Raw genomic sequence first — 18,165 nt, 5'->3', positions numbered from 1 at the left:
CAGGGTGGTGAAGAAGGCATTCGGCATGCTTGGTTTCATTGGTCAGAACATTGAATACAGGAGTTGGGATGTCTTGTTGAAGTTGTACAAGACATTGGTACGGCCACACTTGGAATACTGTGTGCAGTTCTGGTCACCCTATTATAGAAAGGATATTATTAAACTAGAAAGAGTGCAGAAAAGATTTACTAGGATGTTACCGGGACTTGATGGTTCTTGTTATAAGGAGAGGCTGGATAGACTGGGACTTTTTTCCCTGGAGCGTAGGAGGCTTAGGGGTGATCTTATAGAGGTCTATAAAATAATGAGGGGCATAGATAAGGTAGATAGTCAACATCTTTTCCCAAAGGTAGGGGAGTCTAAAACTAGAGGGCATAGGTTTAAGGTGAGAGGGGAGAGATTCAGAAGGGCCCAGAGGGGCAATTTCTTCACTCAGAGGGTAGTGAGTGTCTGGAATGGGCTGCCAGAGGTAGTAGTAGAGGCGGGTACAATTGTGTCTTTTAAAAAGCATTTAGATAGTTACATGGGTAAGATGGGTATAGAGGGTTATGGGCCAAGTGCGGGCAACTGGGACTAGCTTAATGGTAAAAACTGGGCATGGACTGGTTGGGCCGAAGGGCCTGTTTCCATGCTGTAAACTTTTATGATTCTATTCTATGACAGGGAGATAAGGTGGTTGGTCTTTATGAGCCGAGGGATAGAATATAAGAGCGGGGAGGTTATGATGGAGCTGTCTAAAATGTTGGTTAGGCCGCAGCTAGCGTACTGAGTGCAGTTCTCGTCGCCACATTGTAGGAAGGATGTGATTGCACTGGAGGGGGTGCAGAGGAGATTCACCAGGATGTTGCCGGGATGGATGGGTCAGCTGATTTGGAGGGGACTTGAGGAAACCCTACCCCAAGAGGGTGGCGGGGAATCTGGAACTCGTTGCCGGAAAGACGGGATCTCTCACAACAATTAAGTAGTGTCTGGATCAGCACTGGAAACGCCGCAGTGCCCAAAGGCTGCAGACGGAGGGCTGGAAAGCGGGATGGGTGCGGATAGGTACTTGGTGGCCGGCAGGGACCGCCGAAGGGCCTCGCTCTGAGGTGTTTGTTTTTTAAAAAAAAACATCCTGTCTGACTGTCCCTGGGTCAACACTGCCTGGGATACAAACTGCGCATGCTCGAGGTACCATCTGCCACTGCGCATGCTCGAGGTACCATCTGCCACTGCGCATGCCCGGGGTGACCGCCTCCATTACGCATGCCCGACACGCAAGCGTCTCGGGTGCCGGCCGCCCTACCGCGCATGCTCGGAGCGTAACGGCCGGGCGCCGGCAGCCGGTGCGTCTGCGCAGTGATCGCCCCCGCCGTGGGGCCCGATAACGGTCGTGGGTCGATAACGGTGGACGGGAAGTGAGTGAGTTTTTGGCCCGGGAAGGAGAGATGCAAAAAGGAAAAATAAAAATGACCAACCTGCCAGTGGAGTCCCGGCGTAGGGAGCGTGAGTTTAAAAAAAGCGCTCCTCGGAGGCCGGCCGCCCGCTTTTGCTTCGGCAACACACGTGACCTGAGCGGGACAGGGCGGGGCCGCTCGGCCGGACACGTCATGCGAGGGGGCGGGGACGCTCGGCCGAGCACGTCATCCGAGGGGGCGGGCCGCTCGGCTGGACACGTCATCCCAGGACAAAGGGGGGGGCGGGGCCCCGAGCGGGCCGCTCGGCGGGACGCGTCGTCCGAAGACAATGGAGGGCGGGGCCGGTGATGTGTGACTGACAGGGAGGGGGCGGGGCCGAAGGCTCGGCGGGGCGCGTCATCCTCGGACAATGGGGGGCGGGGCTGGGCCTGTGATTGATAGGAGCGTTTGTTGGGGGGGGGGGGGAGGGGAGGACTTTCCCAGCAGGGGAACTGGGTGTGTGGGGGGAGGGGAGGACTTTCCCAGCAGGGGTACTGGGTGTGTGGGGGAGGGGAGGACTTTCCCAGCAGGGGTACTGGGTGTGTGGGGGAGGGGGGAAGGTTTCCCAGCAGAGGTACTGGGTGTGTGGGAGAGGGGGGAAGGTTTCCCAGCAGGGGTACTGGGTTTGGGGAGTGAGCGATGGTGTTTCCCAGCAGGGGTACTAGGTGTGTGGGGGAGGGGGGACTTTCCCAGCAGAGGTACTGGGTGTGGGGGAGAGGGGGAGGTGTTTCCCAGCAGGGGTTCTGGGTGTTTGGGGGAGAGGGGGACTTTCCCAGCAGGGGTACTGGGTGTGGGGAAGCGAGGGAAGGTGTTTCCCAGCAGGGGTACTGGGTGTGTGGGAGAGGGGGGACTTTCCCAGCAGGGGTACTGGGTGTGTGGGGGGGAGCGGAGGACTTTCCCAGAAGGGAGACTGGGTGGGACTTTCCCAGCAGGGGTACTGTGTGTGTGTGTGTGGGGGGGAGGGGGAGGTGCTTCCCAGCAGGGGTACTGTGTGTGTGCAGGAAGGGGGCCGTTTCCCAGCAGGGGTACTGTGTGTGTGGGGGGGAAAGAACAAAGAAAATGACAGCACAGGAACAGGCCCTTCGGCCCTCCAAGCCTGCGCCGATCCAGATCCTTTATCTAAACCTGTCGCCTATTTTCCAAGGATCTACTTCCCTCTGTTCCCTGCCCGTTCATAGATCTGTCTAGATGCATCTTAAATGACGCTATTGTGCCCACCTCTGCCACGTCCGCTGGCAAAGCGTTCCAGGCACCCACCACCCTCTGCGTAAAAAACTTTCCACGCACATCTCCCTTAAACTTTCCCCCTCTCACATTGAAATCGTGACCCCTTGTAATTGACACCCCCACTCTTGGAAAAAGCTTGTTGCTATCCACCCTGTCCATACCTCTCAATTTTGTCGACCTCAATCAGGTCCCCCCCTCAACCTCCGTCTTTCCAACGAAAACAATCCTAATCTACTCAACCTCTCTTCATAGCTAGCACCCTCCATACCAGGCAACATCCTGGTGAACCTCCTCTGCACCCTCTCGAAAGCATCCACATCCTTCTGGTAATGTGGCGACCAGAACTGCACGCAGTATTCCAAATGTGGCCGAACCGAAGTCCTATACAACTGTAACATGACCTGCCGACTCTTGTACTCAATACCCCGTCCGATGAAGGCAAGCATGCCGTATGCCTTCTTGACCACTCTATCGACCTGCGTTGCCACCTTCAGGGTACAATGGACCTGAACTCCCAGATCTCTCGGTACATCAATCTTCCCCAGGACTCTTCCACTGACCGTATAGTCCGCTCTTGAATTAAATCTTTCAAAATGCATCACCTCGCACCTCGGGAGGGGAGGACTCTCCCAGCAGGGGGAGTGGGGGTGTTTCCCAGCAGGGATACTGGGTGTGTGGGAGAGGGGAGGACTTTCCCAGCAGGGATACTGGGTGTGTGGGGGGAGGGGGGACGTTTCCCAGCAGGCGTACTGGGTGTGTGGGGGGAGGGGGATGTTTCCCAGCAGGGGTACTGGGGGTGAGGGGCGTTTCCCAGCAGGAATACTGGGTGTGTGGGGGGGAAGGGGGCGTTTACCAGCAGGGGTACTGGGTTGTGGGGGGAAGGGGGCGTTTACCAGCAGGGGTACTGGGTGTGTGGGGGGAGGGGAGTGTTTCCCAGCAGGGGTACTGGGTGTGTGAGGTGTTGCTCTTATTAGCCTTAGTTTTATTAGCTCTAATTCTGTCACCTTTGCTCACGAGTCGCCAGGTATCTTTCTGATACCGCCACGTGGTTCAAGCTCGAGTTATGATTAATAAGTCAGCACACCGCTTAGTAAGATTGAAATCAACGGTCATTTATTATGTACAGCAATAAATCAATAAATACTTCCACAATAATCCTACTTTCTATATCACTACCTACCACTACCGGCCAATACTTAACTTTTGGGGATGGCCCACCAGGTCAGGGAAACGAATGGTTTATCGAATTGCCTGCGGGATTCAAAAGGCTGATACGGGTCGATGGCTAGGAGTCTCTATCGGGTAGCGATCGCTGGAGTCAAACTTACGGTTTCTTGTCGATGGTTCTTGCGATGGTTGCGAGCAGGAGAAGAAGGGAGAGAAGGGTCGATCTGAACTTGGCCCCTATCTTTATAGGACCCAGGGGCTTCCCGCCTCTCTGGGCGGACCTTGAACCTGAGTCCCAAGTGATTGGACTTGTTCCCAATCACTGGGTTCGATACGTCCAATAATGGGGCGATTCCTTGATCGGGGGATGGTCGTTCACCTTTCTTTGTCTCGGCCACTGCTGGCGCCGAGAGGTCTGGCCCGGCATTCAATTGCTGATATGTTGCAATTGTTCCCGGGGATAGCCGATTAAACTGCAGATGTCTGGGTTGATGTGCTGCTAATAGTCTTGAGTATCGATCTGGGCCGACTTCCCCAGAGCTGAATACGCTATTCTGTCTGCAGCTGTCCGTTTGTGTCCTGTTGGCTGCTTTTCCCATCAGCCTTTTCGGTTAGCCATTTTATATCGGGTTTTGGCCAAATTAATCGGGAATCAGCCATTTTAGGTGGCTACATTGGGGAGGGGGGACGTTTCCCAACAGGGGTACTGGGTGTGTGGGGGGAGGGGGGCGTTTCCCAGCAGGGGTACTGGGTGTGGGGGGAAGGGGGCGTTTCCCAGCAGGGACACTGTGTGTGTGTGTGGGAGCTTGGTGCGTCGTCGTGCGCTCCCAGTACTCATGCACACACCTATCAATTGTTGTGAGAGTTCCTGCTCCTTCCAGACAGCGAATTCCGCGTCCGCACCGCCTGCTGGGTCAAAAGGGTTTTAGTCAAACTCCCTCTGAATCTCATGTCACACCCCCCCTCCCCTTACGTCCCGTTCCCCCCACTTCCCTTACCTTAAACTTAAGGCAAGGTGAGTCACCATAGTCCTCGAGGATGCTTTGCACGTTGAGGCGGAGTGATGTCAGACAGCGGTTTAACCTGAGGGTCAACACATGCACCCATACACCCTTGCAATAGGGGCCGGTTTAGCACACTGGGCTAAATCGCTGGCTTTGAAAAACAAGACCAAGGCAGGCCAGCAGCAGGGTTCAATTCCCGTACCGGCCTCCCCGAACAGGCGCCGGAATGTGGCGACTAGGGGCTTTTCACAGTAACTTCATTCGAAGCCTACTTGCGACAATAAGCGATTTTAATTTCATTTCATTTCGATAGCCAAGCAGAGAACACACCTTCTCCATCAGTCAAGGGTTACGTCCATCGCTCACTCTTCACGCTCCAAAGCTCAGGGAGCTCACACCAGATAAGGCTGTTCACCATCCTGGCCTGGCCACAACTATTGTGTGTGTAAACCAGCTAAACTCAGTACTGACCCTCTGACAGTGCGGCACTCCCTCAGTACTGACCCTCTGACAGTGCGGCACTCCCTCAGTACTGACGCTCTGACAGTGCGACATTCGCTCAGTACTGACCCTCTGACAGTGCGGCACTCCCTCAGTACTGACCCTCTGACAGTGCGGCGCTACCTCAGTACTGACCCTCTGACAGTGCGGCACTCCCTCAGTACTGACCCTCTGACAGTGCAGCACTCCCTCAGTACTGACCCTCTGACAGTGTGGCACTCCCTCAGTACTGACCCTCTGACAGTGCGGCACTCCCTCAGTACTGACCCTCTGACAGTGCGGCACTCCCTCAGTACTGACCCTCTGACAGTGCAGCACTCCCTCAGTACTGACCATCTGACAGTGTGGCACTCCCTCAGTACTGACCCTCTGACAGTGCGGCGCTCCCTCAGTACTGACGCTCTGACAGTGCGACATTCGCTCAGTACTGACCCTCTGACAGTGTGGCACTCCCTCAGTACTGACTCTCTGACAGTGCGGCGCTCCCTCAGTACTGACCCTCTGACGGTGCGGTGCTCCCTCAGTACTGACCCTCGGACAGTGCGGCACTCCCTCAGTACTGACCCTCTAACAGTGCGGCACTCCCTCAGTACTGACCCTCCGACAGTGCGACACTCCCTCAGTACTGTCCCTCTGACAGTGCGGCGCTCCCTCAGTACTGACCCTCTGACAGTGCGGCACTCCCTCAGTACTGACCCTCCGACAGTGCGGCACTCCCTCAGTACTGACCCTCTGACAGTGCGGCACTCCCTCAGTACTGACCCTCTGACAGTGCGGCACTCCCTCAGTACTGACCCTCCGACAGTGCGGCACTCCCTCAGTATGACCCTTTGACAGAGCAGCACTCCCTCAGTACTGACCCACTGACAGTGCAGCGCTCCCTCAGTACTGACCCTCTGACAGTGCGGCACTCCCTCGGTACTGACCCTCTGACAGTGCGGCACTCCCTCAGTACTGACTCTCTGACAGTGCGCACTCCCTCAGTACTGACCCACTGACAGTGCAGCACTCCCTCAGTACTGACCCTCCGACAGTGCGGCACTCCCTCAGTATGACCCTTTGACAGTGTGGAGCTCCCTCAGATTCTGAGACGTATCCGATTCTCAGGGGCTTGGACAGGGTCGATGCAGACAGGATGTTTCCCCGCGTGGGAGAGTCTAGGCCCAGAGGGCGCAATCTCAGAGTGAGGAGTCAGCCATTTCAGACAGAGATGAGGAGGAATTTCCTCTCTCAGAGGTGAGTGAATCTGTGGAACCCCTTCCCGCAGACAGCTGTAGAGGCTGGGCCGTTAAGTCTGTTCAAGGCCGAGGGACATGTTTGGTCAGTGAGTGGATCGAGGGCCTCTGTAAATTATCAGACGGTTCAACCAGGCTATTTTTAAAACATTTTACACAAGACAAATTCACTCCAAAATTTATTCACAAAGACAATGAAACATTTATTCTCCCAAATATTCTCTGCTCAAGATTCTCAAACCAGCCTTGCCGATAAACTTGAATGAGCTCTGTGTCCAATCGACTGAGCCTTTAATGTCCCAGGGCCCTCTTTGGCGAAGCTGTGTCTCGCACATCTCTTCCATTTGCCCTCTGGTCCGCCATTAAGTCTTCTCTTTCCACTGGATTCGGGTTTGGCTGCTTGACGTCCCCCTCAGGCCTGCCTGCGCTTGCAACTTAAAACCTCCCATTCTCAATTTAAAATGTCCAATTTGGTATCGGGCCTAAGTTTCAGGCTGTTGACCATTTTACCGCAATGGGGGAATGAGGCGGGACTGGGCTCAATGGGCCGAATGGCCTACTTCTGCTCCTGTGTGTTGCGCTCTGCCGAAGGCACCTCGGCGAGTTCCCGCGGGGCGTCTTGTAGACGGTGCACACACGGCTGTGCGTCAGGGGGTGGAGGGGTGAATGTCGGTGGCCAGCGTGTCGATCGAGCGGGGCTGCTTTGTCCTGGATGGTGTCGAGCTTCCCGAGTGTTGTTGGGAGCCGCGCCCATCCAGGCAAGTGGAGAGTCTCCCATCGCACTCCTGACTTGTCTCCTTGGTGATGGTGGACAGGCTTTGGGAGCGGGGTCAGGAGGTGAGTTGCTCTCCGCAGGATTCCCAGCCTCTGACCTGCCCTGGTAGCCGAACAGAATATAGAACATAGAAAAATACAGCACAGAACAGGCCCTTCGGCCCACGATGTTGTGCCGAACCTTTGTCCTCGATTAATCATAGATTATCATTGAATTTACAGTGCAGAAGGAGGCCATTCGGCCCATCGAGTCTGCACCGGCTCTTGGAAAGAGCGAATGCCTACTGCTTTATTTGTTTTGTTTGTTCCTGGGATGGGAGTCATTGACACCCATCCCTAATTGCCCCACGAGGAGGCGGTGGCCGAGCCTCCATCCTGAACCCGCCGCTGTCCCGTGTGGTGTAGGTACACCCGCCGTGCTGTTAGGGAGAGAGGTCCAGGATCGTGAAGCTTTCCAGTGTCACCAGTGGATCCAGCGGGTGAATTCAGAAGTTCCTTCAGAACTTCAGCGAGTCGTGAACACCGCCCAGTCCCGACACACGAACCCGCCTCCCACCCATTGACTCCGTCGACACCTCCCGCTGCCTGGGGAAAGCGGGCAGCATAGTCAAAGAGCCTCTCCCCACCCGGCTTACTCACTCTTCCAACTTCTTCCATCGGGCAGGAGATACAGAAGTCTGAGATCACGCACGAACAGATTCAAAAACAGCTTGTCTTAGTCGATAGGTGTAGTTAACTAGTTGTGTTTATGTTGCATGACTAATTGTGTGTAAATAAAGTACCCTTGACCTTGAACTAACTAACTGGTGTTTGGCCCTTTGATCGATAGCCGGTTGAACCTTGTGGTGGTATCGTTTGCTACCTGGCGACTCTGAGCATTAGAATATAGATGACACAGAAAGAAGGGCCAATTCACTGATTGCCATAATTGGAACAGAGCCACAGAAAAGACAAAGTGAAAGACAGCACAGCAAGAGGGTCGATACATTGCCGTGGAGAAGACACCCCTCCCCCCTCACACTTTTGTTCCATTCCGACAAAGAATACGAGCAGGAGGAGGCCATTCAGCCCCTCTGTTCGCCTCCACCATGTCGATAAGATCACGGCCGTTCCGTTTCCATTTCAAATTCTTCGTTCCCCATCTACACCCCCTCCCCCCCCCCCCAATGACCTTCAAACCTCCCCCCTGACCTGCCGAACGAGAATCTATCGTCTCCCACCTGAAATATTCAGTGACCGCCACCATCCCCCCCCCCCCCCTCTTCCTGGCCTCCACCGCCCTCCTGAGGCAGAGTCCACCCCCCACCCCCAACCCACCCCCGCCTTCCTCACTCTCCCGAACTCCAGCGGAGACAAGCCCAGTATGTCCAACCTTTCTTCGTAAGACACCCCGCTCAGTCGCGGTATCGATCCAGTAAACCACCTCTGAACCACTTTGCAATTGACAATAAAACAGCTCTCAAGCAGAAAAAGATAAACTTCATCTCACTGTCTACACGTATGTAGAAGTCAACTATTTCCCAACGCACCTGATCGGTAAAAGATAGCTATTTCGGATAAATATTAAGCCCCAGTTTTACACATTTTAAATTAAGGATTTCAACACTCTCATAGCCTCAGGTCATCTCAAAACATAACAGCTTACAAAACAGCATAACACAGCATAATTCACTTTACTAAGTTCCATTATTCTAGCAAGACAGAACAACATAAAAAAACAACAGAAACACAAAAGGAACCTGATACATGCAAAAGCAGTCTAGATTAAAACAAACACTTTAACTGAACTAATGAATACATTTTTCAAGACCGTGTCCAAGGACAGGGCAGGCTCCATAGCAACAGCAGAGCAACGACACAGTAACATGAAGGCTCTATTGTTATAACAGCTAAGTCAGCAAAAGGCCAGTTCAAACTGGTCTTGAGAACAGCACAATATCGCATTCCTTAACATACACAAGTATGCTGACATGTAACAATTAGAACTAATGTTGCATGTTAAAGATGGACGGCTACCCGTCAAATCAAACTCATTTGATTCTAACCCAAACCAATTAGGATGACTTAGAGGTGTAGATAGATGACGAAAGACTGATATGATTTAGTATAACTGTGCGGGTCCGTACGGCCAACTTTATTCATGAATCATCTATACTTTGATCTGAACTATTCACTGTCTCCCTGTCTTCACATTTCATTTTCAGACTTTGACTTCTAAAGTTACTGCGAGGTGTTTGCCGAAGCAAGAAGATCATTTCAGTGATTCTTTGACAGCTTCAAATTGTCTACGAATTGCCTTTTAAATGGCTTTTAATTGCAACCAATGGAAGACAAATAAAACAATACTTATTTGCACCTGAGAAGTTTTAACTTAAATTTCTACTGAGTTCCAGTAATCGCAAAGTGCTACTGAAACCGCGTGGTAGATCTATCAGCGTACCACAATATACATTCCAACAAAGCAACCCCCGATACTGTTCAAAATGCACTCGTGAATAAAGTTAGCAGTCGGGGTTACTTGGTGCACTCTGTGCAGACCTTCAGAGGTCCTTCAGGGGCTGTTTAGCACAGGGCTAAATCACTGGCTTTGAAAGCAGACCAAGGCAGGCCAGCAGCACGGTTCAATTCCCGTACCAGCCTCCCCGAACAGGCACCGGAATGTGGCGACTAGGGGCTTTTCACTTCATTTGAAGCCTACTTGTGACAATAAGCAATTTTCATTTCATTTCAGAGAGAAACCCATTCAGAAATAATCTGAAAATCCGCCTGTCTTGTCTATGGCAAAACTGCCAAAACATACAGACAAACCTGGCTCCTCCCAATAATCATCTGTATCCCACTAAGATGTCCCTTAACCTGCTCAGCCATAACTAAACACCATCCCTCATTAATGATCTACCCTCCGGTGAACTTCCTTTCCATTAACAATAGAATGATAATCTTTATTATTTTTTTCTTTTTAAATATATTTTATTAAAGTTTTCAAACACAATTTTTCCCCCTTACAAATCAACAAAAACGGTAACATGATAACTGGTAGATAACATTGATTAAATAAAATAGTGAACTAACAAAATAACACAAAATAGTGCTCCCCCCCCCCCCCGGCCCCTCACCCCATCTAGAAAACAAACAATTTACCCCCCCCTTCCCTCCCTCCCTCCCCCCCCTCCCCTCTGGGCTGCTGCTGCTGGCTATCTATTTCCCCCCCCCCCTAACGTTCCGCTAGATAGTCGAGGAACGGTTGCCACCGCCTGGTGAACCCTTGAGCCAATCCTCTCAGCGCAAACTTCATCCGCTCCAGTTTTATGAACCCTGCCATATCGTTTATCCAGGCCTCCACGCCGGGGGGTTTCGCTTCCTTCCACATGAGTAGGATCCTGCGCCGGGCTACTAGGGACGCAAAGGCCACAATGTCGGCCTCTTTCGCCTCCTGCACTCCCGGCTCATCCGCTACCCCAAATAAAGCTAACCCCCAGCTTGGCTTGACCCGGACCTTCACCACCTTCGAGATCACTCCCGCCACTTCCCTCCAATACTCCTCCAGTGCCAGGCACAACCAAAACATATGTGTGTGGTTCGCCGGGCTTCCCCCGCACCTCCCGCACTTGTCCTCCACTCCGAAGAACCTGCTCAACCTCGCTCCCGTTATGGGTGCTCTATGTAGCACCTTAAATTGGATCAGGCTAAGCCTGGCGCACGAGGAAGACAAATTTACCCTACTTAGGGCATCAGCCCACAAACTTCCTCAATCTCCTCCCCGAGCTCTTCTTCCCATTTTCCCTTCAGTTCTTCTACCAGCTCCTCCCCCTCTTCTCTCATCTCCCGGTATATTTCGGACACTTTGCCCCCCCCGACCCCCCCCCCCCCCCCCCCCCCCCGAAAGCACTCTATCCTGGATCCCTTGTGTCGGGAGCAGTGGAAATTCCCTCACCTGTTGTCTCGTGAACGCCCTCACCTGCATATACCTAAAGATATTCCCCGGGGGCAGCTCATACTTTTCCTCTAGCGCTCCCAAGCTCGCAAACGTCCCATCTATAAATAAGTCTCCCACTCTCCTAATTCCTGCCCGGTGCCAGCTCTGGAACCCTCCGTCCAACCTCCCTGGGGCAAACAAAGAACAAAGAAATGTACAGCACAGGAACAGGCCCTTCGGCCCTCCAAGCCCGTGCCGACCATGCTGCCCGTCTGAACTACAATCTTCTACACTTCCTGGGTCCGTATCCCTCTATTCCCATCCTATTCATATATTTGTCAAGATGCCCCTTAAATGTCACTATCGTCCCTGCTTCCACCACCTCCTCCGGCAGCGAGTTCCAGGCACCCACTACCCTCTGCGTAAAAAACTTGCCTCGTACATCTACTCTAAACCTTGCCCCTCTCACCTTAAACCTAAGCCCCCTAGTAATTGACCCCTCTACCCTGGGGAAAAGCCTCTGACTATCCACTCTGTCTATGCACCTCATAATTTTGTAGACCTCTTATCAGGTCGCCCCTCAACCTCCTTCGTTCCAGTGAGAACAAACCGAGTTTATTCAACCGCTCCTCATAGCTAATGCCCTCCATACCAGGCAACATTCTGGTAAATCTCTTCTGCACCCTCTCTAAAGCCTCCACATCCTTCTGGTAGTGTGGCGACCAGAATTGAACACTATACTCCAAGTGTGGCCTAACTAAGGTTCTATGCAGCTGCAACATGACTTGCCAATTCTTATACTCAATGCCCCAGCCAATGAAGGCAAGCATGCCGTATGCCTTCTTGACTACCTTCTCCACCTGTGTTGCCCCTTTCAGTGACCTGTGGACCTGTACACCTAGATGTCTCTGACTGTCAATACTCTTGAGGGTTCTACCATTCACTGTATATTCCCTACCTGCATTAGACCTTCCAAAATGCGTTACCTCACATTTGTCCGGATTAAACTACATCTGCCATCTCTCCGCCCAAGTCTCCAAACAATCTAAATCCTGCTGTATCCTCTGACAGTCCTCATCGCTATCCACAATTCCACCAACCTTTGTGTCGTCTGCAAAGTTACTAATCAGGCAACCTTTGTGTCGTCTGCAAACTTACTAATCAACCTATGGTTGTTCCTGATCGGGGACCACACCGAGGCTCCCAACACACCCCTCTGTCGCCTCCATTGCCCCCAGATACTTAATGTTGCCGCCACCACTGGGTTCGTGGTAAACCTTTTCGGGGAGAGCGGTAGTGGCGCCGTCACCAGCGCTTTTAAGCTCGTTCCTTTACAGGACGCCATCTCCAGCCTTTTCCACGCCTCCCCCTCTCCCTCTATCATCCACTTACGGATCATCGCCACGTTGGCGGCCCAGTAATAGTTGCCCAAATTCGGCAACGCCAGTCCCCCTCTGTCTCTGCTACGTTGCAGGAACCCCCTCCTTACCCTCGGGGCCTTCCCTGCCGACACAAAGCTCATGATGCTCCTATCTATTTTTTTGAAAAAGGCCTTAGTGATCAGTATAGGGAGACATTGAAACACAAATAGGAACCTCGGGAGGACCATCATCTTAATTGCCTGCACTCTGCCCGCCAGTGACAGCGGCTGCATATCCCACCTTTTGAAATCCTCTTCCATTTGCTCCACCAGCCGAGTCAGATTGAGTCTGTGTAAGGTTCCCCAGCTCCTGGCTATCTGAATCCCCAGGTATCGGAAGTTTCTTTCCACTCTCCTTAGCGGCAGGCCACCTATCCCTCTCCTCTGGTCCCCAGGGTGTATTACGAAAAGCTCACTCTTCCCCATGTTAAGCCTATATCCCGAGAAATCTCCAAACTCCCTCAATATCTGCATAACCTCTGTCATTCCCCCCCCCACTGGATCCGCCACATACAGCAGTAGGTCATCTGCGTAGAGTGACACTCGGTGTTCCTCTCCCCCTCTAACCACCCCTCGCCATTTCTTAGAGTCTCTCAGTGCTATGGTCAGTGGTTCAATTGCCAGCGCGAACAGTAATGGGGACAGAGGGCACCCCTGTCTTGTTCCCCTTTGTAGTCGAAAATACTCCGACCTTTGCCGATTTGTGACTACACTTGCCATTGGGGCCCCATAGAGGAGTTTAACCCAGCTGACAAACCCCTCCGCGAACCCGAACCTCCTCAGCACCTCCCATAGATACTCCCACTCTACCTATCAAATGCCTTCTCTGCATCCATTGCCGCCACTATCTCTGCCTCCCCCTCTGCTGGGGGCATCATTATCACCCCCAATAGCCGTCGCACGTTGACATTCAATTGTCTCCCCTTTACGAACCCTGTCTGATCTTCGTGCACCACCCCTGGGACACATACCTCGATCCTCATCGCCAGCACTTTTGCCAGCAACTTGGCGTCCACATTTAGGAGTGAGATAGGCCTATAAGACCCGCATTGCAGCGGGTCTTTATCTCGCTTCAGAATTAGTGATATCGTCGCCTCCGACATTGTCGGGGGTAGGGTCCCCCCTTCTCTGGCCTCGTTAAAGGTTCTTACCAGCAGCGGGGCCAACAAGTCCACATATTTCCTATAAAATTCCAACGGGAACCCGTCAGGTCCCGGGACCTTCCCTGCCTGCATGTTCCCCAGCCCTTTGGTAACCTCGTCCACCCCAATTGGCGCCCCCAGGCCTGCCACCTCCTGCTCCTCCACCCTCGGGAACCTTAGTTGGTCCAGAAACTGCTGCATCCCCTCTTTTCCCTCCGGGGGTTGGGACCCATATAACCTCTCACCTCATTTACCTTCCCTGCTCTCCGCACCGTGGCTCCCGTTTCATCCCTAACTCCCCCTATTTCCCTCGCCGCTGTCCTCTTTCGAAGCTGGTGGGCCAACAGGCGACTCGCCTTTTCCCCATATTCATATCTCATCCCCTGTGCCTTCCTCCACTGTGCCTCTGCCCTCCCTGTGGTCAGCAGGTCGAACTCCGTCTGGAGGCGTCGCCTCTCCCTGTATAGTCCTTCGTCCGGGGCCTCCGCATATTTTTTATCCACACTCAAAATCTCCCCCAGTAATCTTTCCCTTCCTTTGGCCTCTGTTTTCCCCTTGTGAGCCCTGATGGAGATCAACTCTCCCCTGACCACCGCCTTCAGCGCTTCCCATACTAACCCCACTCGGACCTCCCCATCATCGTTGGCCTCCAGGTACCTTTCGATACATCCCCGCACTCTTCCGCAGACTCCCTCATCCGCCAATAATCCCACATCCAGTCGCCAGAGTGGGCGCTGCTCCCTCTCCTCTCCTAGTTCCAGATCCACCCAGTGTGGGGCATGATCTGAAACAGCTATGGCTGAGTACTCCGTTCCTTCCACCCTCGAAATCAGTGACCTTCCCAAAACGAAGAAATCCATCCGGGAGTATACCTTATGGACATGGGAGAAAAAGGAGAACTCTTTGGCCAGCGGCCTAGCAAATCTCCACGGATCCACTCCCCCCATCTGGTCCATAAACCCCCTAAGCACCTTGGCCGCTGCCGGCCTTCTTCCGGTCCTGGATCTAGATCTATCTAACCCTGGGTCTAGCACGGTGTTGAAGTCCCCCCCCCCATTACCAGGTTTCCTACCTCCAGGTCCGGGATGCGTCCCAGCATCCGCTTCATAAATCCCGCATCACCCCAGTTCGGGGCATATACATTGACCAGCACAACCTCCATTCCCTGCAGTCTGCCACTCACCATCACATATCTGCCACCGCTGTCCGCTACAATGTTCCTAGCCTCGAACGACACCCGTTTCCCCACCAATATGGCCACCCCTCTATTCTTTGCGTCCAGCCCTGAGTGGAACACCTGTCCCACCCATCCTTTCCTTAACCTAACCTGGTCCGCCACCTTCAGATGCGTCTCTTGAAGCATGGCCACCTCTGCCTTCAGTCCCTTTAAGTGCGCGAACACTCGGGCCCTCTTAATCGGCCCATTTAAGCCTCTCACGTTCCACGTGATCAGCCGGACTGGGGGGGCTGCCCGCCCCCCTCCCCTGTCGACTAGCCATCACCCTCTCTGGGCCAGTCCCACGTCCCGGTTCCGGGCACCCACCCGTCCCCCAGTCGGCGCATTCCCGCCTCGACCACCTTTTCTCTTATCAGCTCCCTTTCGATCTCCGCAGCAGCAACCCAGTTGTCCCCCACCTCCCTCTCCCCCCCCCCCCACCCCGCTAGATCCCCATCTAGCATGGTTACTCCCCCCATATTGCTTCCGAAAGTCAGCTGACGTCAACTGACCCCGGCTTCTCCCGCTCTCTCCTTGACCCCCCCCCGTGTGAGGAACTCCCATCCTCCTTGCGCCTACCTTCCCGCCATCATCTCTCTGGAGCGGGAAAAGAAAAAGAAACCCCGCACTTTCTAGAACCATCCCGCCCCCCCATGGCGCAGCTCCCCCTACCGCCCCGTTCCCCATCCCCCGCCTGTGTCTCTTCTTCCCCCCCACCGGCGCCCACATTTCTCAGTGTCCCCCCCTCCCCTATTTACACCTCTATACATCAGCATTGTCGGTTCCCCTCCAACATCAGTCCCTCAGTTCTGGTCGAGTTTCTCTTTTTGAATGAAGGTCCATGCTTCTTCCGCCGTTTCAAAATAGTAATGTCTATCCTGGTGCGTGACCCACAATCGCGCCGGCTGCAACATCCCGAACTTCACTTTCTTCTTATGCAGCACCTCCTTGGCTCGATTGAAACTCGCCCTCCTTCTCGCCACCTCCGCACTCCAATCCTGATACACTCGTATCACCGCATTCTCCCATCTGCTACTTCGTACCTTCTTGGCCCATCTCAGAACCACCTCTCTGTCATTGAAGCGGTGAAATCGCACGACCATCGCCCTAGGTGGTTCTCCAGCCTTTCGTCTCCTCTCAGGGACCCGGTGGGCCCCTTCCACTTCCAAGGGGCCCGAGGGGGGCCTCAGCTCCCATTAGCGAGCGTAGCATCGTGCTCGCGTAAGCCCCGCCGTCAGCTCCTTCCACTCCCTCGGGGAGACCCAGGATCCGGAGGTTCTTTCTCCTTGATCTATTTTCCAGGACTTCAATCCATTCGATGCGCTTCTTATGGAGCGCCTCGTGCGTCTGCATTTTGACCGCTAGGCCCAGGATCTCGTTCTCGTTGTCCCTTACCTTCTGCTCCACCACACGGAGCTCTATCTCCTGGGCCTTTTAGCCTCTTTAAGCCCCTCGATTGCCTGTAGCATCAGGGCCAGCACCTCCTTTTTTAGCAGCTCCACACACCGTCTTAAAAATTCGTCCTGGTCCGGTCCCCATGTCGCCTGGGCGCCCTCCGACGCCATCTTGCTTCTTTCTTTCTTCTGCCGCTGTCCTCGAGGATTCTCCGAGATCTGGCCACCGCCGCCGATATTTTTCTTTTCCACTGGGGGGGGGGGGGGGGGGGGACGACTCCCTGTTGCCTCATCCCACACCGGGTTTCATCGGAAAAAAAATTCCCGTTGGGGCTCTTAAAAGATCCGTCTAAGCTGGAGCCGCCGAAACGTGCGGCTTAGCTGGTCATCGCCGCAACCGGAGCATAATCTTTATTATTGTCACAAGTAGGCTTACATTAACACTGCAATGAAGTTACTGTGAAAAGCCCCTAGTCGCCATACTCCGGCGCCTGTTCGGGTACACGGACGGAGAATTCAGAAAGTCCAATTCACCTAACAAGCACGTCTTTCGGGACTTGTGGGAGGAAACCGGAGCACCCGGAGGAAACCCAAGCAGACACGTGGAGAACGTGCAGACTCCGCACAGACAGTGACCCAAGCCACTGTCTGTCACCGCCTGCGCGGAGAGCCTGCACGTTCTCCCCGTGTCTGCGTGGGTTTCCTCCGGGGGGGTGCTCCCACAAGTCCAAAGATGTGCAGGTTAGGTGGATTGGCCATGATAAATTGCCCCCTTAGTGTCCAAAAAAAGGTTGGGTGGGGTTACTGGGATAGAGTAGACGTGTGGGCTTAGATAGGGCGCTCTTTCCAAGGGCTCGATGGGCCGAATGGCCTTCTGCACTGTAAATTCTACGATTCTATAAGCCGGGTATCGAACCTGGGGAGTGAAGCAACAACGCCCATCCCAGCAGCCATTTCTCTGTAAACCAGTCAATGGGTTTAAAAAGAAAATCAACGATGAACTTACATTTACGACGCCTTAATTACAGATTTAGCAGACATACTGATGGGCCGCCCATCGCGCATGCGCGCGGATCAGGGGGCGGGAACCGCTGACAATGGGCGGGGCCCGATGGCCTCTCCTCCGCGCCGCGATTGGCGGAGGGAACAATGGGAGAGGCGGGGCGGGGAAACGGGAGGGCGGACGCCGCGCGCCTTTGACAGTTGACGCACCGGGTCCGGCGCATGCGCCCCCGGGGGGGGGAGGGGTGGACCCCAACGCGCAGGCGCGCTTCTCCCTCCAAACGGTTTTTAATTCCATTCGAAAGAATGCGCGAGCGGTTTTTTTTTTCCTTGCATAAAATTACCTGCGGGTGAACTTTTCAAATCGTGCGGGCGGTCGCTTCCTGGACGATCAAAGGTTGGCCTAAATTGTTGTTGTTGTGTTTGTGTGCCCGTCATAGGGGGGCATTTGATTGACGGGCGGCCAGCGCCAATCGGAGGACCCAGCTGAGGGGGCGGGCCTGGAGGACCACAGGGTCCTCCTATCAATCAGCGTCGAGCCCATTGTTGGCCTCCTCCCCCATGGACGCGACTGACGTGGGCCGCGACCAATCTGAACCCAGGGGTGACACGGGTTGGGGGCGCGGCCGGAGGACCACGCGGTCATCCCACCAATCGCCATCGACCCGATTGTTGTCACCCGACCAATCGGATCGGCGGGAGGACCCGGGAGCTGAGAGGACCACCCGGTC

The 18,165-nt window shown here is 54.0% G+C and overlaps 1 protein-coding gene and 1 long non-coding RNA gene across 5 annotated transcripts in view; one reads left to right on the top strand and one right to left on the bottom strand.

The window, feature by feature from the left end:
- The window catches only part of LOC140418162 (uncharacterized), a 40,641-nt gene extending 22,707 nt beyond the window's left edge, over positions 1–17,934 (bottom strand). Inside the window, exon 1 of one of the 4 annotated variants that reach the window (XM_072501583.1) lies at positions 17,779–17,934. In XM_072501583.1, the coding sequence (XP_072357684.1) occupies positions 17,779–17,872 (94 nt within the window). In that variant the 5' untranslated portion in view covers positions 17,873–17,934. Of the gene's footprint in view, positions 1–1,457; positions 1,590–17,778 lie in introns of those variants that run through there. The other 3 variants (XM_072501586.1, XM_072501584.1, XM_072501585.1) reach the window with 3 other exon arrangements.
- Positions 1,332–9,707, top strand: LOC140418163 (uncharacterized). Its single transcript, XR_011944808.1, has 2 exons — positions 1,332–1,485; positions 9,549–9,707. It is a non-coding gene; the product is annotated as an uncharacterized lncRNA (long non-coding RNA).
- Positions 17,935–18,165: the final 231 nt, after the last annotated feature.

Source organism: Scyliorhinus torazame, chromosome 5 (genome assembly GCF_047496885.1).
Source record: "Scyliorhinus torazame isolate Kashiwa2021f chromosome 5, sScyTor2.1, whole genome shotgun sequence".
NCBI classification, from domain to species: Eukaryota; Metazoa; Chordata; class Chondrichthyes; order Carcharhiniformes; family Scyliorhinidae; genus Scyliorhinus; species Scyliorhinus torazame.
Note: the sequence above shows the minus strand (reverse complement) of the source record. Positions and strands in the feature narration are given on the sequence as shown.